General features: G+C 51.3%; 2 protein-coding genes across 4 annotated transcripts in view; one reads left to right on the top strand and one right to left on the bottom strand.

The window, feature by feature from the left end:
- Window positions 1–504: 504 nt before the first annotated feature.
- On the top strand, window positions 505–18,157 carry C3H20orf27 (chromosome 3 C20orf27 homolog). 3 transcript variants are annotated; one of them, XM_029536176.1, is made up of 6 exons: window positions 505–667; window positions 10,410–10,526; window positions 12,164–12,306; window positions 15,795–15,933; window positions 16,830–16,952; window positions 17,142–17,802. In XM_029536176.1, exons 2-6 carry the CDS (start codon window positions 10,508–10,510, stop codon window positions 17,240–17,242), a joined length of 525 nt encoding a protein of 174 aa, XP_029392036.1. In that variant the 5' UTR covers window positions 505–667; window positions 10,410–10,507; the 3' UTR covers window positions 17,243–17,802. The 3 variants fall into 3 exon arrangements, with proteins under 3 accessions (XP_029392036.1, XP_029392037.1, XP_021049500.1); XM_029536177.1 differs by lacking the exon at window positions 505–667 and adding an exon at window positions 3,853–3,979 and having other exon boundaries at window positions 12,168–12,306; window positions 17,142–18,157; XM_021193841.2 differs by lacking the exon at window positions 505–667 and adding an exon at window positions 3,853–3,979.
- Hspa12b (heat shock protein family A (Hsp70) member 12B) overlaps window positions 18,132–23,684 on the bottom strand; it is an 18,254-nt gene continuing 12,701 nt past the window's right edge. Inside the window, exons 8-13 of the mRNA XM_021192372.2 lie at window positions 22,899–23,073; window positions 22,035–22,121; window positions 21,167–21,271; window positions 20,810–21,068; window positions 20,185–20,288; window positions 18,132–19,554 (exon numbers count right to left, since the gene is read on the bottom strand). Coding sequence (XP_021048031.1) covers window positions 18,902–19,554; window positions 20,185–20,288; window positions 20,810–21,068; window positions 21,167–21,271; window positions 22,035–22,121; window positions 22,899–23,073 — 1,383 coding nt within the window. The 3' untranslated portion in view covers window positions 18,132–18,901. The remainder of the gene's footprint in view (window positions 19,555–20,184; window positions 20,289–20,809; window positions 21,069–21,166; window positions 21,272–22,034; window positions 22,122–22,898; window positions 23,074–23,684) is intronic.

Below are 23,684 nucleotides of genomic sequence, written 5' to 3'. Positions count from 1 at the left end.
GAAGTGGGTACTAGGAACCAAACTTGGGTCCTCTGTAAGATTACCTGTAACCACTGAGCCATCTGACCAATCATCATAGGAAGTTTCTTACAGGGATTTAAATACAGGTAATTTTTGGAGATGGTTAAACAGTCTCTGCAAGGCTTCTCTGCCTCTTTTATGTGCTAGGAAACGAGCACAGGGCCTTACCCATACTATGCAAGCATTCTCCCCCTGAGTTATATTCCCACACTCAATCATTTTTTTAAAACTTTTCAGAGAATGTTCCATGAATTTGCTTAGTCTGCCCTTAAACTCACTCTGCAGCCCTAGAAGACCTTCAGCTTTTGAACCCTGTGCCTCAGCCTCTCATGTAGCGGGGATTATAGGCCAAATGGCACCAGGCCCCAGTCAAGTTAATGTTTTTATATTTAATGCTGGAGTTTCAAGTCCAAAGATTAGGAGTTGGAAAGGGAAGATGGACATTAACAGGAACACAGTGGAATCTAAGAGCAAAAGCCCCTGAACAAGAGAAACAATGTCAGCTCTGACTGCTGTCAGTCCTCACATGCGTGAACTGCAGAAGCAGCAGGCCCCTTGGTCAGCTGCCCCAGGAGTCAGAGACTTGAAGGACAATCAGGAAAACACAGAGTCCTTGTAGGCATATCTGCTAATCTATGTCAGTGAGGTAAGTTAGCAGATCAACAAAGTGTGTGGGTGACAGATCTCTTCCTTGGAGCTTGTAAATGTCAAATTCTGTATTACTGCTATTTTTCTTCCAATCTTTGAATTTTATGCAAAAATGTCTGTTGTAGCCCATCCTTATTCAAAACATATGTGAAGGAAAATTTGAAAAATGCACTTCATACTAGCTAAGTAGCACTTTACAAAGCTGCAACAGGCTATATACCAGAAAACCCTAGATATGTACTTAAGAGAAATACATAGTGCATTGATCAAAAGAAACACATTAAAATTCAAAAGTAGATGTTATATTTTTTTGTATCTGGTATCTTTTGCTCAATATATCATTAAGAATCATATCTATATTTTTGCATTTATTCAGCTTGTCCTTTGTCACTGATATCATTGTATAATAACAGTGTAATTTGTTAATTTTATTGTTGATATATATTTGATTTATTTCTATTTGGGCCTGGCTCAGTAAGTGTTTTACTGCTGTGAACAGACACTATGACCAAGGCGACTCTTATAAGGACAACATTTAATTGTAGCTGGCTTACAGGTTCAGAGCTACAGTCCATTATCATCAAGGTGGGAGCATGACAGCGTCCAGTCAGGAGGAGCTGAGAGGTCTACATCTTTATCTGAAGGTCACTAGGAGAAGATTGACTTCCAGGCAGCTAGGACAAGGGTCTTAAAGTCCATGCCCACAGTGACACACCTACTCCAAATAGGCCACACCTACAAATAGCGCCATTCCCTGGGCCAAGCATATTTAAACCATTACAGGCCCTATTACAAATGCTTTGATACACACACACACACACACACACACACACACACACACACACGGAACCATATGTTTATGCCTGCACACAAGAGAAATAACGTAGTATTTTTAGCATCCATCATTTTTTTTGTTTTGTTTTGTTTTTGTTTGAGTCAGGGTTTCTCTGTGTAGACCTGGCTGTCCTGGAACTCACTCTGTAGACCAGGTTGGCCTTGAACTCAGAAATCCACCTGCCTCTGCCTCCCAAGTATCGGGATTAAAGGAATGCCCCACCACTGCCCAGATCAAATCCTGGTTTTAAGAGCAGCAAATGCTGTTAACTACTAAACATCTCTCTAGCCCCCTAGCATCTATCAATTTATTACATATTATTAGTTTTCAAAGGAGATTATAGTTTAATTTTTTTTCATAAAGTTCAGAATACTCTGGAGCTGGAAGTGGAGTCTTCCTAACGTGCAGTTAGTTGCTCATTCCTTCTCATATACTGTCCTCAACTCTATAGAGCCTGGTGTTCTAGCTTTGGATAATAAGGCTTTGGGCACAGGAAGCTTCTTATAGGTCTGGCACTTCGATGTTACCATACCTTCTCAGTGCACGGGCCCACTGAGAACAATGAGAAACAGCCATATAACTTCTGTCTTGGTGTTCTGTTGGCACTCAAAGCCTTACTTTCTCCAGGCAGCTTTCCAGAACCATTTGTGGCCTTTCCTGGAGACATGTAGCATGCTTTAGTACAGGCAGCTCCATATCACAGGTTTTCCCAGGTACCCAAGATTCTCAGAGTCTAGGAACATGAGGAGTGTTGGCAAGATCAAGAAACCAGTTCTTTTTGTATGCTGGTCTCACAGTAAGCTGGGGGTGTCTTGCTTTGGGAGTCTCCTAGTACAATAACTTACCTATCTTACATATTCAGAAAGTATGTTAAAAGGAGTTGACTATTAGAAAATTGCCACAGACAGTAAACTGTTAGCAATTATTCTGCGTTCAATAGAGCTCACCAAGAGATGGGTTTCAAGTGAAAAGCAGCAAAAGAGAAAAAGGAATCCTGAAACTGAAAGTCAACACACACCTAGGCAGTAAAATAAACATGAGAAATAGGGTAAACTGATGTTCCAAAGAGGCACAGGCCACTACCCCAAAGCCCTTGGTTCTTGTTTGGATTGTAAATGTGAGAATGTGTTGTTAGAACTGATATTTCAAAAGAAGACTGGAAATGAGAATCCTTTGGGAAGAAGTAGGATGAGGGGCAAGAAGATGGAAAGAAAACTATAAAAGCCTCAGGAGGCTATACATCTGCAGGCTGCTTTTGCCTGGCGTGGTGGCCTTCAGGATACTTTGGAGCCACTCTCTGCTGACTTGGATAAAGAGCAGATATGGAACACACGACGGGGTTTCTGGAAAGGTGGGAGTAGGGGCTGAGTAGGCTGGGATTAGAATGAAAAGCTCTCAATGTCCGCTCTGGAGGACAGAATTTTCTCAACAGTAGGGAGCGCACGTACCATCCAAAACACTGATAAAAAGTTTGAGAAGCCCTGCTGAAGACAGCAGGGAAGCACTGGACCCTCTGTGAAGTAACGCTGTGAAAACAATAGCTCGGAAAGACTGTTTGTTACCAGTGTGCGGACAGAAGATCCGAGTCAGGTTATAGGTCATAAGGATACGGAAGAGTCGGACCTTGAGGACTCTTACAGGCAGCGACGACATTCTATCGGAAAAACAAACAAGCTCACAGAGGTTCAAGGCCTGTCTCCGCTACTTAAGTTGGAAGGATCGGGAACTTGTGTGTTCTGGACTGCTCCTTTGTCACTTTAAACCACTTGTCCTAGTCAGTGTATATAAGGATAGAGATAGTCGCACACCGACAGGTGGGCCTGTGGCAAAAATCCAAAAGCCTTAGTGAGTGCTCTATGAAGACGCCCACACCCTGTCGGGTGGGTCGAGACGCATCCCGCTGCCATGGCGACCGCCTCCTTGGAGACCAGGAGCAGAAGCTCCTGTCCCCGGGGGCGCCCGCGTACGCTCCCTTCCCCCCTTCCTACGCCGCGTGCCTTCTTTGTTCTAATGCTTATTTGGAATAGGGGATGGGTGGGAAAGGAAGACCGAAATCCAGATTCAGTCCAGCAGGAAAGATGACTGCTTAGAACCTAGACAAAACTGCCGCGGATCGGAAACCTCATGGGGGAGGTCGCTCTGGTCGGTTTCCAGCAGCGGTTCCCACGTAGCTCCCAGCCCGCTTCATCATCCGAGCTCGTGCCGCTGGGGTGACGTCGACTCGTGGGGTTCAGCCTCCGCGCACACGTGATGTGGAATCTCGTCGTTAATCGGTGGATCTCAGAGACAGCGCATTGGTCTGAAGTGCCCTAGCCCCGCCCCTCCACGCCCCTCAAGCCAATGAAGGCGGAGAGGGCGTGGCGCGTGGCTGCTGCGGCGCGGGGCTCTTCCTCGCGCTCTCCAGCCCGCTCTGCTGCTGCTACCGCCGCCTCCGCGGTCGTTCCTGGCCGCCTGGCCGCGGGGCTCGCCTGCAAGGTGAGATGGGCCCTCCCGGCTCTGTCTAGTGCACCAGACTCGGCTCCTGAGTCTGAGATCCTCAGCTGTGCTGGAGCTGGAGGCTTTGCTTTCTAGCCTGGGGAACTCTGTAGAAGCGGGATGGGGTGGGGGATGTGGGGTCCTGGGTACAAGTGACGGTTAGCGAGCAGGGTACAAGTGACACCTGAGGGTGGGGGCGTAAATGTGGCTGATGTCCCGTTCCCACCTGATCCTCATGGCTCTATGTGACCTTGGAAGAGTAGCCTCTGAGCCTCCGGTGCCCGGGCAAGATCATGAGGAGGATGTTGATGTTGGGAGTGTCGGCTCCGGAGACTCCTGCGTCAGCCTGGCGAGCTCAGAGAGCGCAGGGCATTATCTCAGATGGACAGATCCGCGGCCTTGCTCTTGGTGTGGGTACGTCTGAGGCCCGTTCTGCTGCTCTTGTCCCCTGAGAAAACAATAACAGTGAGGTGGGGCGTGCCACACCCACAGGGATGGCGGTAGGAAAGGCCAGAGGGCCAGAGCCAGATCCTCCCCAGTGTCTGGCAGAAATGGTTGGATTTAGGTTCTGGACCAGTGCTCCTGTTAGTGAACAGGGCTCGGTTGGACAGCTAGAGTTTTTCCTCTTTAATCTTGGTGGTGGGATGTGAAGGTAGGGCATTGCTTTGCACCGGGGTGGAGTGGGGTGGGGTCTTAGGCTGTTTGTCAGTGAACTGGTACAGCATTCCAGGCCCTCGCCTCAAGCTACCCGTTACAGAAGGTGTAGGAAGCTGGGTAGGTGGATGGATGGGTGGATGTGGGGTGGGGTGGGTGGGTGGGTGGGTGGGTGGTGGGTGGGTAGGAGTGAGATCCGGAGCAGCTGTCACCCGTGTCTCTGCCTCTTGGGTGAAAGAGTCAATCTAGAGGCCAGACGAATCCAAGAAGCCTCCTTTGATATCAGGGGGGATGTGGGAAGTGAATGCTAGGCAGAGGAGAACCACACAGGTTGGTATACAGGAGGGGCTAACACCCTTTTCACAGGTCAACCTTTCTCTTCACTGTTTGTGAGAGTAAACACCCATACAGTCCTTGTATCACTGGCTTTGAGGAAGGGGGGGTCTGAAGATAGGTCAAAGCTGAGGAGATCGAAGATTGCTTCCACATGTGGCACTCCCTGTCTGAGACTTCAGTGGGTGTTCTTTGAGCTTTAAGGGGAAGTTGGACATGTGCTTCTGCTGGGCTGAGTGATTGAGCTGTGACTGGGTCCCTGGATGGGTGTCGGGGAGGTGGTAGGAAGAATTGAAGGTTGTTTTCTGCTCTGACATAGAAAGGGCTGCTATTAGGTTGGGAATGGTGGTTGAAGAAAGGTTCAGAGAGGAGATGCTAAAAGGTTTGGGTCTGTGCTCCCAGCCACACAGCACAACACAAGCTGAAATTGGCTTTGTTGATACCTTGGGGCATAAAGGCTGCCTCTGGGAAGAGGTAGGTAATCAGAAGGGGGAGTGTCACAATCCAGGAGTTCCACTTTGCCGTGGATGGGTCATCTTTGGCTCTTAGCTTGGAGCTTGAGTGCTAGACCAGGGCAGCCTGGCCTGGACAGGGGCAAGGCCTTATGGCACGGAGGACCCTGGGTTTTTCCATGACCACCCACCTGTTTACCCACATGCTAGTTCTTGGAAAGGTAGCTTCGAAGCTTTCCCCACCCACATTTCTGTCACTCCGGTTTCCCCAAGAGCATCTGAAACCCCAAGAAGCCTTCAGTGTTCCCCACTGAAGCTGAAGCAGTGTTCCAGCCTGAAGCTGGGGGAAAAAATATATTTTATTATATATATGTTATTTACTTACTAATTATTTAGAGATATTTTCTCAGGTAGCCCAGACTGTCCTTAAAATCACTATGTAGCCAAGGATGACCTTGAACTCCCAGATCCTTCCGGCCTGTACTAACCAAGTCTGCCTGTTGCCATATCCAGTTTTTTCTCCTCTCACTCCTGATTTGTTGACAGCCATCTAATGGCATTTGTTGATGCCATTTGATGACAGGCATCATCATCTTTGCCAGATGAGGGGCCTAAAGTAGAAAAGGCTCCATGGCAGCCTCCTCCATAGCCCGGCGCCCTGGAGTGAAGAAAGGAAGAAGGGAAGGGGAGAAGCCTCCTTAATCTCTTAGCTAGTTTCTGAGAAGCTGAACTCCCTGAGGGCTCCTCCCAGAGTGACCAGAAAGAAGTGCCTTTCTTCCGGTGAAATTGCCTTTGCTCCCCAGAGCTTTGAGTTTGTGGTGGTTAAGGGTTGAGGAAGGAGAGTGGAGGGTGCGGGCATTTTCACAGAGTCCTAGGCACAGCCACACAGGCTCAGAGAAGAGCAGGCCACTGCTTACTCTACTGGAGAAGTGAAATGGCTGTTCTCACAGCTAGGGGGTGGACGGGGAGGGGTATAGTCTGAATTTGATTGGCCGCTGTCCCCCCATCCCCAGTGGGAACTTGGCTAGCACAGGTGCAGGCTGGAGGCATGACCAGGCAGAGGTTGTGAGGTGGCCTAGCAGGTCCCTGTGGACAGGACTAGAGCGGGAGAGGCCCAGTGGCCTCTTTTCCTGCTTCTAATGAGGAATTTGTGTGGATGAGTATAGCTCCCATGGGGCGGCCACTAGCAGGTTGTCTGGTGTGAAAGGTTTGGTTTTTTTTTTTTTTTTNTGGCTGTCCTGGAACTCACTTTGTAGACCAGGCTGGCCTCGAACTCAGAAATCCGCCTGCCTCTGCCTCCCAAGTGCTGGGATTAAAGGCGTGCGCCACTACTACCCGGCTGGAGGTTTGTTTTTTTTTCAGGCTCTCGTGGGTCCCTGCTGTTACTTGCCTTACCATTCCTAAGGTTACAGGCGGTTTTTGCATGATGATGGCTCGCCTTCAGAGTCTGGCCTCTGCAGGAAGTGGAGGTCTTGCTTTCAGCAGCTTGTTCATCTTGGGTACGCATGGGCAGGAACTGACTGACTGTTGTAACCCTGCAGAGGGAGAGTGGACGGAAACCTCAGTTGGGAGGAGGTTGCCTTCCAGAGCAAGAGTTGGCTAAGAGATGAGGGTGAAAAGTTCCTGAGAGTCACTGGCCCTGAGCACACCATATCTAGCCCAGTTGGGCTTGCCTCAGGATGTCATTCATGAATTCAATCAACAAATATAAACTGTCTTCCCCTTCAGTGCCCTGATGGATGCTGGGGACATTTGGCAAAGCTGAGCTGAGGTGTAGATGGGCACTGGGAGCTTGCAGCTGAGGGCCTGGGCAAAGGTAGACTGGGACGACTCCAGGTCAGACGGTTTTGTTAGAAGGGCTCGTGGGAGTCTGTGCTCACCAGCCACTGGTTGTCCACATCTCTAAGAAGTGTCTAGAGATATGGAGAACCTTACAGACACTGGGCTGTGGCTGTGCCCATGGCTGTAGCAGTGTGAAGAAGACCAGCCTCCCGGGTCACTTGTCACAGCCTGGAGCCTACCACTTGAGGAAAGGCTGGAATGTTTTCTGAGGCTAGGTTCCCTGGAGGCAAGCTGACCGTCTGTCAGCAACCCTCACCGGACTCAAGTAGGGCAGAGCTTGCTGCTCTTCATCCCGGGGCCTGTGAGCAAGCTTCTGTGAGGGCGTTGATGGTGCATGTCCCAGTTCTGGCTGCTTCTGCATCCCAGAGTCTGGAATCTTGGAATTCCACACATCTCTCCAGGCTTCTTTCTACCAGGGCTATCTATCCTGGGACCCAAGCTCCGAGCACCCTAGCCGCAGTGGAGGACTGGGTGGACTTGTCTGGCAACAGGCAACAGGGAAGAAAGTCCCACGGGTTACCAGGACTGATCAGTACTCGGGACAGGCCCAGCCACTGACTATAAATGCTACCCTGTAGCTTCTCTTCATTCTCTGAATTATGCAAGGTCACTCCTGGGTCACTCATCTCTAAACATTTCAGTGTGCTTCTCTGCAAAACATGGACATGCATATATAGTACAATTCCATTCTCTCACTGAAAAAAATCAGTTTTTCAGACTGGCTTCAAACTCTCTACGTAGCTAAGGAGGTCAGAAGTGCTTCAGTCCCTCGGTTTTAAGCCACTGTGTGAATACTGGGAGCTGAGCCTGGGTCCTCGGTAAGAGCAATAAGTGTTCTTAGTCATTGCTCCATTGCTCTAGCCCTTCTTAATATATTTGAATTAAATTAATTCACACAGTGCTGTGGCATTGCCACACATTAAGCAGGCACTCTGCTGTTGAGTCCCATCTCAAGGTTTCCAACTATTGGTCTCTGTCTCTTCCTTCTTAACAGTGTCTCACTTTACAGACCAGGCTGGCCTCGGACTCAGAGACCCACGTGCCTCTGCATTCCAGGTACTAAGATTAAAGCTATGCCAATACATTCAGCTCTCAGATGGCCACTCTCCAAACTTTATCTCATTTTTAATTGTATGTATATGACTGCTGGGGGTATGTGCTTATAAGTATAGGTACCAGGAGAGGCCAGAAGAGCTTTTTAGATCCCCTGGGGTTGGAGTAACTTGCTGGCAATTGCGAGCTGTCTGACATAGGTTCTAGGACTCAGACTCTGGTCCTTCAAGAGCAGTACATGTAATGGCTGAGCCATCCAGCCCTTCAAATGTGTTGTTTTAATAGAGAGTTCGAAACCCCTCCCACCATTTCTTGTAGTTGATGAGTCAAAAGGGTCTGCTTTCTTGTGGGATTTATCTGCCTTCTTGGTGCCTTATGTGAGTGTTATCTAAAGCAAATTGGTAGAACTGTTCAGGCCAGGTCACAGCTATTCAAAGTAGTATTATCTCAGTGCAAAAGCTGCCACAAATGACACACAAATGAGTAAGAGAGATTGTAACCCAATGAACCTTTATTTGCAAACAAACAATCAGGCTGTGGCCCAATTCCATATCTAGAGCACTCTCCCACATCTCTTTCATTTAGAAACGGGTCAGTTGTCCCGTGGCCTAGCCTGCCTTCTGGATGGTCTCGTTGTGCGTACACAGTTATTTAATCTGTTCCACAGTCCTATGTGTTTGGTTAAGTTGGGTGTAGAGGCTCAGTTAGGCCTAGCCTAAGAATCGTTATCAGTCATCCTTTGTCAGAGATGCTGTGACTTCATGCCAGCTGTCTCACTTCAGGGACATGGCTGTGTTGTCCCACAGTGAGTGAGGGGAGGTGTTATTTCTCCCCATTGCAATCTGCGCCATTCTCCCTTTGGGTCACCAGATCATCTGTCAGAGCCACTTGGGCATCTCTCACAGGTCAGCAACATCTCAAGAGTCCTTGCATCTGGCGTTTTGTTTCTTTAGGAGCGCAGAATGGCTTGGCGTTTGATCCTTTGTTATTTGCAGGAAGTTGCCTGCAAAGATGGCAGTTCACATACAGGCTATAGGCTGAGTTATTTCCCTCTAGTCAAATGGCTGAGGCACTGCTGCCTTGGTGGTACTTGAGGTACGTGAGGGTGGGGTGCTTGGCTTGCTCCCCACCCTTCCTGTCGCCTGCACGGGGGCTGGCTCTGGGTGCTCCATCTCTTCCATCAGGTGGGTGCCCTCCCTGGGTTTTTGTTTTTGTTTTTATTTTTGATGCTTCAATGGGCTCTACCCTGCCATCAGAAGCTTCCTAAGAATGCCTCGTGGTTGTTCTTTTTGATGTTGTTACATGCATATATGTGTGTGTACACACTTACACATGTATGAAGGTTAGAGGAGAGGTGCAGGAATTGTTTCTCTTCTGCCATGTGGGTCCCCAGATTAAATTCAGGTCATCAGGCTTGGCAGCAAGTGCCTTTACCTGCCGATCCACCTCAGCGTCTTAGTTACTTTTGCATGGAGGCAGCCCTTGGGTTGCTGAGCCAGAGGCCTCTGTGGCTCAGGATCTAAACAGCAGGCTTGGACAGGGGGGCCCCTCCTCCACAGGACTCTGTATGTGGCCTTGACTGACTGTTGGAATATGAGTATGAATATGAAATCTTATGAGGTCGTCTCTTATTCTTACCACTTGTAATCATACTGTTGACTGACCTGTATCTATTTGAACTGTATGACCTGAATAATATAGTCCTGCTCTTTGGGGTCAGCAATACCAGAAATAGCCTCTAAAAAGTGTCAGTAAAGAAAACCTTTCTTCCTAAGCTGTCTTTCCTGCCAGTCTTAGGTAGCTGGACATAGGAGTCCCATGTTGGCACTTTGGCAACTGAAGCTAGCTGGAGGAGTCTTAGGTCAGTAGGGTATCAGGCAGGACTGGGCTGGGCTGGGCTGAGGGATGTGTGTGTGTGTGTGTGTGTGTGTGTGTGTGTGTGTGTGTGTGTGTGTGAACTACAAAGGTCAGACAGATGCTCCTGTGTCTTCTGAAAGCAATAAGGGTTTTCCAAAGGGAGCCGCCCTCCCTGGTCCCCACCAGCCATGGGCTGACGGGTGGTCTTGACACCTGTCTCCTTACTCCTCATCCTTCAGGTTCCTGCTGCTGTCCCTGGAGCATGGCAGGCTGCTGAGGTTGAGTGGCAGTGTCAAGTAGGAGCTGCGTGTCTTGCCCAGTGGCAGGGAGCGTGTCCATGGCTGCAGCCAACAGAGGTGAGTGCTGTAAGCCTGTCCGGCTGTATGAGCTCCTAGAGTGGCCGGGTGGATGGAGTACTGTTTCCGCCCTGAATGTGAGATGTCTCTGTTGAGAATGTGCCGGTGCTTGTGCTTGGGTCTAGGATCACCCAAGCCCCAGCAGGGAGCCCTGCTTGCTCCTCGGTTCGCCATTCTCTGGAAGTACATGCTTTTGTGTCCACATATGCTAGTCCCTCTGTTCCACTGGTCGCAGTGTTAAAGGACATAAGGGCTGGGCTGGTTGAACATCAGGCACCTGGGCCAGGACCTCAGCATGAATCTAGAAGGCATTATTTAGGTAAAGGAAACTGGGTAAGATTTGAGACTCGGGTTGAAGGGGGCTTACCAGGGACTATGGCTATACCTGTTTGGCAGAGCTTCTGCTGAGTATCCAAGAACCTAGCCAGTGCCATTCCAGGCCCTCCCACCAAAATGACTCTGGATCAGACTCTTGGGAGGCCTAAGGCCTTGCTGGAGGGTCACAGAGGGCTGGGTTCGAGCCCTTGGTTTCCCACAGGCTCTTGGCTATCTCCCAGCCTGGTAGGATGTTTAAATTCCTGCCATTTCTGGCCTTAGAACTCTCAATACATCACAGTGATAGCTAATAGCCCTCATAGCCCCTCGTCGGCACTAGTAGAGGAGGAAACAGTGTGGGGTAGACTGGAAGGCCTCTCAGCCTCTTTAGTGCTGGTGACCATTCATCTTGCCTAGCAGTTCAAACCTCTTCTAGGAGGCCAAGTTGGTTTTTGTTTTTGTTTTTGTTTTTTCCTCAAAAGTGTGCTTTTTAACAGGCTTCATTGTAGGTGGATTCACTAGAGTCCATTCTTATCACTGTGCCCCAGGTTGGTTGGAGTTATCAGGAGTCACAGGCTGGGCCTATCTCATGCACTAACAAACCAGGAAGGGAAGGTGTCATTGGGGATGGGGAGGTGGTTCAGCAGCCCTCTTGAAGAGGACCTGGGCTAAGTTTCCAGCACACACAGAATCACTTGAAAATCCAGTTCCTTCAAATCTGTTGCCTTTGTTGTGGCTGTCTCCCAAACCCCCACCCCCATCCCCCCAGACAGGGTTTTACTAATTGGTGCCATCTGACCTTGAACTCAGAATCACCTGCCGCTGCCTCCCAAGCTAGGATTAAAAGTGTGTGCCATTATGCCTATCAGATCCAATGCTTTCTTGTTTGACACATTGGTCACATAAACTCAGACAGAAAGACAGACAATGCAAACATACAAATAAATAAATGGATAAATAAATAAAATCTTAAAAACAAATAGATGGCAGGACGGAGAGCTTGGCACTGTGGACAGTCCTACTCTACACTGAATGATGGTAGAGAAGGTGCCAGCCTCTTTCCCTCCAAGTGAGGGTCCTATCAGCTACTCCGAGTATTTCTCACACGTATGCTGGGAAGGGCACATCTGTGGGAAGACTACACAGGTAGGTGTCTCTGTGTGGGTGGTACTCAAGCCTCAAGGTTCACAGTTTCTACTGATACTGGTCAGTGTACTCTGGGTGATGTCAAGAGCAGTCAGAGCATGGGGAGGGAACAAAGAGATGTGGTTTCCTGGTGATGCGGGAATCTGGCAGTCCCTGGAGCCTTCTCCTCTTCCTAGGCAGTAAGCCCAGAGTCCGAAGTATCCGCTTTGCAGCAGGCCACGATGCAGAAGGCTCCCAGAGCCACGTCCACTTTGATGAAAAGCTGCATGACTCGGTGGTCATGGTTACTCAGGAGAGTGACAACAGCTTCCTAGTCAAGGTAAGTGAGCTCACCCCACCCCCCCACCCCCCATCACCGGCCTCACTCCTCCTTTCTCTTCCCTGGCTTCTAGCTGTCCTATCCATCCAACCCTTCCCTAGCTGGGGTCTCAGGCACATCCTTGCCTCTTCTTGAGCTTTGGTTTCTTCATCTTTAAAATGGGAGGTAAGGAAATCAGTGAATGCCGTAGACTAGAAGGCTGGTTGGAGGCTGTGGTGTCATGGGCCTGGATCAGGCCTAGGCATGTTGTCCTGGCGTGTGGCCTTGGGCAGTTTGTCCCCCATTTATCTTCTCCCTTCTTTTGACTCCATATGATTCTTCATTTATTTGTTTTTGTTGGAGCGTGCATGCCACAGCCACACATGGAGGTCAGAGGACAGCTTGCATGAGTCTGGTCTCTCTTCTGCTTTGTGGGTTCCGGGGATCAAACCCTGGTCATCAGGGTTGACGGCTGTTTTTACTCGCCGAGCCATCTCACCAGCCAACTAGCTATTCACACCCCACATGCCAACTAGCTATTCACACCCCACGTTATGCTTCACACATCCAGCAGCATGGCTCCTTCAAGTGCTTGGAGGCTATTAGGTTCCAAACCCACTTAGAAGGGCTAGGAAGGAATGTTTGGACGGGACAGGGTAGGGGAAATAGGGATTGAGACCTTCAGGTTGGTCAGTGAGGCAGGGACCCAGAGTTGAGCAGAAGTGGCCTAGGGGGAGGGCCTGCTGCCCTTCTCACAAGGGCCCCAGGTTTGTATTCTTTTCTGTTTGACCCTAAAGTCTTCATTCTCTTTCCTGCAGCTGATGGCTCTCAGGGAAGTAAACAAAATCAAGGCACTAAAAAATTTGACAGGAAAATTAAAGGTAGTCACGGGCACATGGCCCAGAAGTGACCATGGTGAATATGTTAGTGCATTTTTTTTTTTCAAAACTTTATTTCCAAAAGCTAGTATTGTTGGTAGTAGGGTTTTTTTTAGTTTGTTTGTTTGTTTTTGTTTTTGGAGAGAGGGTTTCTCTGTGTAGCTCTGACTGGTCTGGAACTTGCTCTGTAGACCAGGTTGGCCTGGAACCTCAGAGAGATCCATCTGCCCCTGCCTCCTGAGTGCTGGGGTAAAAGGTGTGTGCCACCACACCCGGCTGACATGTTTTTTTGCTTGCTTTTGTTTGCAAACTGTTTCCTGCTTGCCAGGAAATAATTTTCAATGAGATTTCACCCCCATCTGGTATTTAGCATATGTCATGGCTGCTTCTGTGTTCTGGGTGTTTCTATTCCTTTTATAAATTAGGGTGCTGATAAGTGTCGTCCTCCACATCTCTGAGTATTTCCCTGGCAAGTGCCACAACTGGGTCCCAGGTCACAGTATTGCAAATACAGCCAGAAGGTCTTTAAAATTTCTTTTAAAACTATTCCTCTGAGTGTGCACTGTACTGCAGGTGCCATAGTGTGCACGTGGAGGTCAGGGAGCACTGTGTGGAATCAGGACTTCTCATCGGACTGACCTCACATCCAAAGCCTGTGTGTGTGGCAAAGTGCCTCTATCCATTGAGCCATCTTACGAGCCCCTAGAAAGCCTTTTTTAAAAAGCTTTTCCTTCCTTCCTTCCTTCCTTCCTTCCTTCCTTCCTTCCTTCCTTCATCTCATCTCATCTCATCTCAACCATTGAGACAGGGTTTCTCTATGTATCCCTTGGCCATCCTGGAACTCTCTGTAGACCAGGCTGGCCTTGGACTCAGAGATCCGCCTGCCTCTACCCCCAGAGTCCTGGGATTAAAGACGTGTGCCACCACTGCCCAGCCTTTTTACATTTATTGATTTTGGGGGAGGTGTGCTATAGCATACCTGTGGAGGTTGTGGACATCTTCCGAGAGTCAGTCCACCCTGCTACTGCGTAGGTTCTGGGGACCAGCTTCAGGTTGTTGGGTCAGTGGGGAGCACTATTTCACCCACTGGGCCAGCTCAGTAGACCTGATAATTTTTTGAGGACCATTGACATGGCTTAGCAGGTAAAGGTACTCGCCCAGCCTGGCTACCTAAGTTTGGTCCCAGAACCTACTTGGTGGGAGGATAGAGCCAGCTCCTGCAGATTATCTCCTGACCTCCACAGCACTGTAGCATGTGGTAAGCCAAGAAATGAAAAAGAAACCCAGTTTTTTTTTTTTTAAAAAAAAAAAACATGTTGTTTTGCTTTTTTAAGACAGGGTCTCATGTACTCCAAGCTGTCCTTGAACTGGCTGTGTAGCCAAGGATGACCTTGGACTTCTGATCCCTCTGCCCCTGCCTCCAGAGCGCTGGGATTACAGGTATGCCCCACTAGGCCTGATTTGATTTGGTGATGGGGAGCAAACCCAGGGCCACACATGCTAGACAGGCACTCTACCAACTGAGCTCTGTCCCCAGCTCTGTTTTGAGAGGGTAACAGGGCTGGCCTAAGACTCACTGGGTAGCTCACACGGCTCTTAAACCTGTAGCAGTCCTACTGCCTTGGTCTCCGTGCTGGGAGTAGATGAGAGCTACCCTGCCTGCCTCAGAAAGCTTTCACAAGGCCACTCTTCTCAGAAGCATTTCAGTTTCTGACCCTTCACACCAAAATGTTCCCAAGGCCCCTGTCCCAGAGGGACAGCATTGGTTTGCCAGGCAGTGTATCTGGATGACAGAAATGACTTGGGCCATGAGCAGAGGTCGCTGATCACATGGCACCACTGAGTGTGCAGGTAGGCACACATCCATAACCTCCTGTCGGCAGACAGGATCACAGGTTTAGTAGTTAATATTCAGCTTTTGATTTGCTGTGGGCTCCCACAGCTGGTTTAGTGGGTTTTTGTTAATGTTTTTGTTAGTTAGTTGGTTAGTTTGGTTGGTTCTTGGGATCAAAACTAGTAACTCACACATGTTGAATACATCATCTACCACTGAGCCATTCCCCAAACCCTAATGTCCAGTTCTCCAGTTCTGTTTTTCTCTCCCATCCCATGCTATCTATCAAGAAACCAAGTCACCAGCATTCCTTCCCGGCCTGCTTGATCTGGATAGGTGTAGTAGTGACGCTTCCCTCCCTGGCTGTGGCTGGTCTCTTACTGAGTACTACACAGGACAGGAGTGAACAGGACGCCTAGGAAGGACTTGCCTGTACTTCACAATGTGACCTCTAGGCAGTCACTTCCTAACTTCCATATTCTTATCTATAAAACTGAGGCCTGTGGGGTCTCTGAGACAGACACTGGGCATAACTCTTCACACCAAAAAGTTCCCAAGGCCCCCGTCCCACAGGGACAACATTGGTTGCCAGCAGTGTATCTGGACGACAGAAATCGCTCGGGCCATGAGCCTTAAGGGGAAGGAATTATTGAAATGCCTGGAAGAGCTGGAAAGTAGCAAGTGTGGGGCTCCCAGGGAGGCAGGTGCTAGGGCCCACCAGGAGCCCGGGCGGCCTACCCTGTCGCCCAGGAGAAACCACCGTGAAGCTGCCTCTCCCTTCTCCCTCGTTGCTGCAGGTCGGCTTCCTGAAGATCCTGCACAGGTATGAGATTACCTTCACTCTGCCTCCAGTGCGCAGACTGAGCAAGGACATCCGTGAGGCCCCTGTCCACAGCTTGCACCTCAAGCTCCTCAGTGTCACACCCGTCTCTGAAGGTAGGTCCCCTCCTGGGCTGCTAGAGGCCTGCCCTCGTTCCCTGTGAGGGCCTGCTGGGAGTAGGAGTGAGGACGTGGGCTTCTTGCTCTTTGCCTCGCTAGGGTGATCAGGCTGCTCAGTGAAAGTCAGGGGCGTGGCATCTCTTTGAGTTTCCAGTGTGGGAGCATGGCAGTTCCAGCCCCAGGCGTCCATGTTTGGACAGAAAAATCCATTAACGTACACTCCAGGTTTGCATACCTGTTCAGTGTCTGATGGTACCTTCAGTGGAGAGGTTCCAGAGATGGGAGCCACTGAGGAACTGCCTTTGGGCCTCCAGCCTTCCCTCTCATCTTCCTGGATAAGAAGGCAGGAGCTGTAGGGACTTTGGGTGGCTAATATCTAGAACCCACTAGTTCCATCCAGGCATTGGGTTCTAGGCTGCTTCTCCGGCTGGCTTCTGGTGCTGTCTGACTCCTGATCACCAGCCTGGCAGAGACTAGGGTGCCAGTTTCAAGGGTACGATGCCAAGTATCAGCTGCAGTTCCACATCCCCACTACTGCTTCCTAGCCACTTGCCCTTCAGTGGACGCTCCTTCCTCTTGCCACCCCATCTGTTCAAAACCCACTCTGACAGCCTCTCCCTGGTCTCCATCACCTCCTTCCTGCCATCTTGTGTGGCACTAGTGGGACCTTAGAAGGATGAATTGGACCCTGTCTTCCACCTTTAGAGCCATGCTGAGTTCTCAGGCCAGAGGCACATTGGCCTTATTTGAAAGGATGGGGGAGTTTCTTAAGTCCTGTACCAGCTCTGTGGGGTGGGTCTCCGAAGGGACCACCTGGGGACTATGCAAGCTCGCGGCAGTATGGAGGAGCTGTGGGAGGTACTGATTGCCTATTCGTCCCTGTCCTCCACCAGGTTACAGCATCAAGTGTGAGTACTCGGCACACAAAGAAGGCGTCCTCAAAGAGGAGATGCTCCTGGCCTGCGAGGGTGACATAGGCACCTGTGTGCGAGTGACGGTGCAGGCGCGGGTCATGGGTGAGTTAAGGTTAGGGCAGGTCTGGTTGGAGGAGGGAGACATGAGACCGACTTCAAGAGATTCTTGAAGCTGGCAGGGTCTTTCCCAGAATCCTCAGCTAATGCCAGGGAGAGAGAGGTCCCTTTGGAATAAACCTTGTGTGGTGCCAGCACACAGCCTGCACGCTCTAACTCGGGCCTACCTTGCAGACCGGCACCACGGTACACCCATGCTGCTGGATGGTGTCAAGTGTGTGGGCGCCGAGCTGGAGTATGACTCGGAACAGAGCGACTGGCACGGCTTCGACTGAGGCCTGGGACCGTGCCCGCCTGCCTGCCTGCCTGCCTGAGCCCCTGAGCCTTAAACTCTACCTGCACCCCCGACATGCTGTGTGACGGTGTGGCTTCCTCACCTCTCCCCTGGTGGTCATGGCAGGGCTAGACCTTGCCATGCCCCCCACTTCTGCCTTCATTCCTTCCACCACCCTGCCCCTCCAGTCTCCTCCCCCACTTCCTCCTCTCCCATGTGCCTGAGTCTCCTGACGGAAGAAAAGGGTTGAGCCCCAAGGAGGCTGTCTGAGGGGAGGGACCTGGGGTGGGCCTTACCTCTTCCACCCCAAGCCATAGGGGCTCTAGCTAGGGATTGGGAGAGGACAAGTGGCTGTCTGTGTGACATGGATGCCCCATTGCTGCTGCTACTGTCGTCTCCCCTTCTCCACCTCTGCTGCCCTCATCTCCCTTCCCCACCGCTGGTTGTGTGGTGAGGAGGTACAGTTCCAAGCCCCTACCCCCTCAGGTCTGTGGTACTTGGTTTTTAAATGACTGGTTGGGATAGAGACCTCAATAAATAAAAACTCCGGTAGATTTCAGAGGTCAGTGGGGGCTGTTTGTTCTCTGGGGTTGGAAGCCCACCCTATCCTTCATAGATGGGCCAGGGAGATCAGGAGGAAGGTACTGCGCCACACCGCGGCACCTGTACGAGGACATGGACGCCGTTTGGGTCTTGGGACTAGTTGCTTGAGTGGGGAGGGGTCTAGGACATAAAGCAGCCTTCAGGAACTCAGGGATGCTGGACAGGAGGAGAGCGACTCCTTGCCACGTCCCTTTGATCTGTGTAGCTGACAACTGTCTTCTATTATTCATACATTAATCCCACTTATGGGGGTCCCTGCTGTGGTAGTTCCAGAAGGCTGTTTTTTCCCTTACCTTGCAAACTCTGTTTTCACCTTAGGGTAAGTTCTCAGGCAGGGAAAGCTGTCTTATGCCATGGTTGGCAAGAAATGTCTGACATTTCACACTTGGAGAATCCGATTGACCAGATTTCCTAATGGTATACTATACTGGTATGTGGCAGAGCTGGAACCCCCTCCCCCACTTGCCACCGTATCTCCGTCCCCCTGTAACTGGGTTGGGGGCAAATGGGTCATTTACAGCTTTCCTGTAGGTCCTTTGAGCATGCTGTGTCCATATCTCCTCCAAACAGCTTTCACTGTGGCAATGCAGCCACAATTAACAGTCACACCTCCAGGAAGGTGCTATCACACATGTCCCTCTAGCATGGGCCTAACACTCCCCTCCCCACTCCCCCCTGCATGAGATTGCTCTCTTGGGCATCCTGTGGCTTGAACTCAACAGTTAGCTAACTTCAGTCCGGGTTCTGCACCCCCTCCCACCCCCACCCCCGTGGCTCCTCAGCAGCTTCGCCTAACCTCAAGTTCAGGTCAGTGTTTAATCCTCTGTTGCAGTCTATCTTCATGATCACACACTCGCCAAGCCAGGCTCACCCTCTAAGCAAACTTCTTAGACATCTGTTAATACCACCTCACCTCTTGGGGTAAGGGGACTTTTAGTGTTCCAGTCAGCAGATCAAGGCACAGCCCTAAAGTGAGTCTCCATGTGTCCTTACCCCGAGAAAAGGGTGCTGCTGTGAAAATTAGCACGTTCTTGTGTCCCCACCGAAGGGTGCGCCCTCAGTTGGAAAGAAAGTCGATGGCTGCTCGCACAGAGCGATTGGTGCTGACATCCACCGCAGTGACCTTAATCTCAGTATCGCCAAACTGCATGGCAGCACGGATCTCACGGCGGTTGGGGGATGTGCCTGTGTTTTCCGGACAGCCTTCAGGCTCAAGCTCCAGGCTGAGTGCACCACACTTGCGCACACCAGGGTCAGTGATGAAGCGCGCATCCTCCGCAGCGCAGCAGTACAGATTGATGAGCACACGCCGCTGGCCCGGGCGCGCAGGACAGTAGCTGCGCCTTACCTCCTCTCCTAGCGCCACCGACTGCTCTGCTGCTACGAAGCGCTCAAAGACATCGGTGCACCAACGGCGCCCATCCCGAACCAGCAACTTCTCGGGTGGGTGATGGCCAGGCACAAAACGATTGAGCACGCCCACACCGTAAGTGAGGGGGGAGCGGCGCACTCGCACCACACCGGGAGCCTGGCCAAAGAGCACTGCTCCCTTGAGGATGGTGAGGCCCACGTCATGCGGGACCACAACGCGCAGGCCACGAGTGCCCAGGGCTTCCTGCACCGCATGCTGCAGCACCGCCGACTCCGCAAAGCCGCCCACCAGGAAAAGCAGCTTCACACCCTGCACCTCAGGCTTAGCCAGCAGCATCTCTGCATGGCAGGGGCAGGTTTGGGATGGGTTCAGAAAGAGAGGGAAGACGACAGTTACTAAGGCCCATCCTGTCACCGTCTCTGCTGCCTCCACTAGTACTCTGGTTTTTCAAGACAGGGTTTCTTTGTGTAACAGCCCTGGCTGCCCTGGAACTCGCTTTGTAGACCTGGCTGGCCTCAAACTCACAGAGATCCCACCTGCCTCTGCCTCCTGAGAGCTGGTATCAAAGATGTGTGCCACCATGCCCTGGCCCCACTGGTATTTTAATACCTAAAAACCAGGTATTAACTAGAAACCTTTCACTGATGGTTTCTGGCACTCATCAGTGGTCCTACTCCTTTGCTATATCTTCATCCTGTGAAGGGCTAGGAATGTATTCACACTAATCAGGACAGTGTCCACGCTACACACTATCAGCTCATTTAACCCCATTTACAAAATGAGGAAATAGAGGGACCAGACCTTCTTTAACATGGTAGAACTAATCACCATATGTTGTTTGTTCCAGATACTATAGATGATTCTGGGATTCATCCTAGGGAAAGGATGTATGGTGGTTTCCAGGCATAAAGGAGAGAATTTTTTCCCCGAGCCTAAAGTTGTTTACGAATGGGGCTCCGTGCACTCACCTATGTGTTGGATAATCCCACTGACTGTGGGCTGAAACAGCTCATTCATAGCCTCACAGGACATCCGGAGCATCCCCTGGGAGGACCACTTCACGAGGTTCACACTGTGGGTGGTGAAGGAGACACAGGTTGGCCCCGATGTTTGCTGCCGCTTCTAGACAGGTGTTCCCTACCCCATAGCTCCATGGAAATCCTGTTGGGAATGCCCAACAGGAAATGCAGATGTGATTTTTCACATGGTGTATAAAGGGTGGACACTTGCTCTTCTTTATCCCACTCTGCTGTCTGCTTGGCTTATGAGATTCATGCGTGAGATGGCAGAACAGCACACCCTTACTTCAGACTAGAGGAGCCAAGAACATTGATGGGGCTGGGACAGGGAGGAGATAAAATTTGCAGCCTCTATCCCTTATGACATCACTTTAGGCTGCTAGTTCCTGACTGCTGGTGGACCTGCCCTACCACCCAGTATTCACACCCCTGTCGCGGGCTGGCTGGCTGGCATGGTGTTTGTGTGTGTGTAATTAACCACGCTGCTCTCTGGGCCCTGGGGCCCACGACTCTCCCTTTCAAGAGCAGGCCACATTAGCAAACGTTGCCTGAGCCTTCTTGAACCTGTGCCCACCTGCTCCTGCGCAGGGCGGTCTCCACGTTGTGGCCTCGTTGCTTCCGGTAGAAGTCAATGAACGAGAAAGGAAGCGAAATGTTGAGCGCCCCCGCACGGTGCGGGCCTGCCGTGCGTTTGCGGGCCTCGAAGGCAATGGTTAGGTCCACCCAAGCTGCTGGCCTTTGCCTTTTGAATTTGGCGATGAAGTCCTCCCCGAATATGCGGCAGAGCAGCTGCTCAAAGGCCAAGTCCACGCCTACTGCTCCGTAGGGGCCGCCTGCAACAGGGTAGGAGATAGAGAGGGTGTCATTACCAGAGAGGCCACCAGGGGACCTGTGCGAGCTGGGCGGCAAGGGTACTTGCTGGTCTACTTGCCAGAAGCCTTGTAGAGCTCCTTGAGGGTCCCGTGAGGCTGCTCCAGCTGGTGTACCGTCAGGTCCACAGTGCCACCCCCGCAGTCGGCCACCATGTAGCGGTCTCCTGCGCCGGTCAATACAGGGATACATTAAGGGCCTGACCTACAACTCACCTGGGCCCGTCGGGGCTCACAGAGACTGAACCACCAACCAGGGAGCATGCGCGGGACTAGGCCCTCTGCACATATGTAGCAGTTGTATATAGCTTGGTCTTCATGTGGGACTCTCAACAGCAGAGCATTTGCCTGCCATTAGGACCCTTTCCCCCTCTTGGGCTGCCTTGTCCAGCCTCAGTGGGAGAAGATGCACCTAGTCTTACTGCAACTGGATATGCCAAGACTGGTGGATATCCGTGGGAGGCCTCCCCTTTTCTGAAGAGAAAGAAGAAGAGTGGAGGAGGGAAGAGGAGGTGGGGGCACTGGGAGGAGAGGAGAGAGCTTCAGTAGGAATATAAAGTAGATAATTAATTTTAAAAATTTAAGAGCCTGTCTCTCGCTTTCAGTCTACACTGCCCCCACCCCAGCCTCCAGCCCCGCTCCAGGTTCCAAGCACAGCTTTTGGGGGACAGTATGGAAGCGGGAGAGAGCTGGAGGGCTTCATCTCAGGCTACCAAATAAGGATGCGGAGTGTGCAAGGGGGATGATTTGAAGGCTGAACATAGAACCGAATCTCCTGAAGGAATGAGTTAGGGGTGCAGCTGTGAGAAGGATGGGGTGTAGCGAACTGAGGGAAGATGTTAGCTTCACAAAAGTACCCTTGCCCCCCAACACCCCCCCCGCAGGTTCTCTGGGTGGCTTGAGGTGTTCCTTCACACCCTGCTGCCTCACCTTCTTGCATCTCTGCCCACAGCTCTCCCACACCGGACTCCACCAGGAAAGTTCGGCTGTGGCGAGACCTACGCAGCTGCTCCCGGGCTGAGGTTGGGCATAGCAAGAGAGAGAGGTTAGGAGCTTCCAGTCTCAACCCTTGTCCTTACCACGACTGTCCAGAGCACTGCAACAAGAATGACCCCAAATCCCCAGGCACTAGAAGCAGCTAGAAGCATTTCTGTGACCCAGGAGAGTAGACTGTGGTACAATCAGGCCCAAGAGACCTTGAAGAATCTGGGTGGTATGTGTCCCCAAGTGTCCCAGGAAAGTTCAGGGCTTGGGGCCTCTCCCTGCCAGGGAGATCACATTTAGGAGGAAGACCAACACTGACTACAGTTGTCCTTGGGCTCAGTGCCTGGGTCTGGCTGCAAGAGCTTTGGCCGCTGAGGGTCACGGCGAGGTGGGACTGATGTATGGGGTAACAGTTGATAGAGTGGCTGTTTAAAGAAAAGCCTCTGAAGAGCAGGCTGGGGATCAGCCTGTCCCCTTGTTAGAGTCCATTGAGCACCTGCCCCCAAGGCAGTTTGTCTCTCCCTGACTCTCAGATTCTGCCTTCCTGGTTAAAAGTGAGATTGTCCTCAACCTAAGGTCCTGGAGCCAGGGCTGTGGTCTCCCCTTGCACCACCCTCCCCTCCCCTGTCCCTCAAGTCTACCAGGGACATTTCTGCCTCTGCCTCTGCCTCGGCTTGGGTTCCCTCAGGATGGTGACTCCCTCTTCTTCATCCTACATAGAACCAACCCTCCAGTTTCCTTGACTCTCTGACCTTCCAAGGGCACTTGCCATCAAACCCAGCCTGAGGCAGCAACCCTGGGGCAGCTTACCATGTCGAAAGCTGGAGTCAATAGACCTCCGCTCACCCAGGCGCCCATGGCCTGCAGTCCGGCTACTCAGGTCCATGAGCTGGTGCAGACGAAGTTTCCGACAGTAGACAGAGGCAGCCTCAGGCTCCAGGGCAATGAGGAGTTTTTCTGCATCCTCTCGAGACACCAGGCCAGCCTGGGGATAGGTGGTGGCCAGCACCATAGACTGTCATATAAGATGGCGCTCTGGGGCCTGGCTGCTCTCACTTCTTCTTCCCCTATCACACACCATCTATGCTAAGCCTGCCAGGTTCCCTTCATGCTGCACACAGCTGAAGCTGCCTCACAACCAATGAGAGGTCAGGCTAGGGAGGGAGGGCCAGGGCCAGGGAGTCAAAGGCTACAGAGCAGGAGATTGTATGGCAGCAAGTTTCCCATATCAGGGGCAGAGCTGGCTAACGGAGCTGGCTGTGGTGTTACTGGGGAAAATTCTAGCATGGGTGGGTGCAGTGGACTGGAGGGGACAGTGGGGCACTGCTGGGCTCACCAGGCTGCTGTCAGATATTGGTCATAGGTTGTCCCAATCCCAGGAGAACTTTGTTCCCAGAGAATCTGCTATCTCGGGAAGGAAACAGTGAAATTCCAGGCACTGTGACAGGCCAGTGGGGCAGGGGAGAAACACTCCAGGTCTGTCATTTCCTGCAGCGGGACAAAGGCTCTCTCCAGAGAGTTTAGACTTTGTGGAATTCCATGCATTCTAAGCAGGTTAGGAAGAGGGAGATAGGTAGGAGTGGTGGCTTCCTGCCC

This window comes from Mus pahari, chromosome 3 (assembly GCF_900095145.1).
Source record: "Mus pahari chromosome 3, PAHARI_EIJ_v1.1, whole genome shotgun sequence".
In the NCBI taxonomy this organism is placed as follows: domain Eukaryota; kingdom Metazoa; phylum Chordata; class Mammalia; order Rodentia; family Muridae; genus Mus; species Mus pahari.
This window is presented reverse-complemented; position numbering and strand designations above follow the sequence as displayed.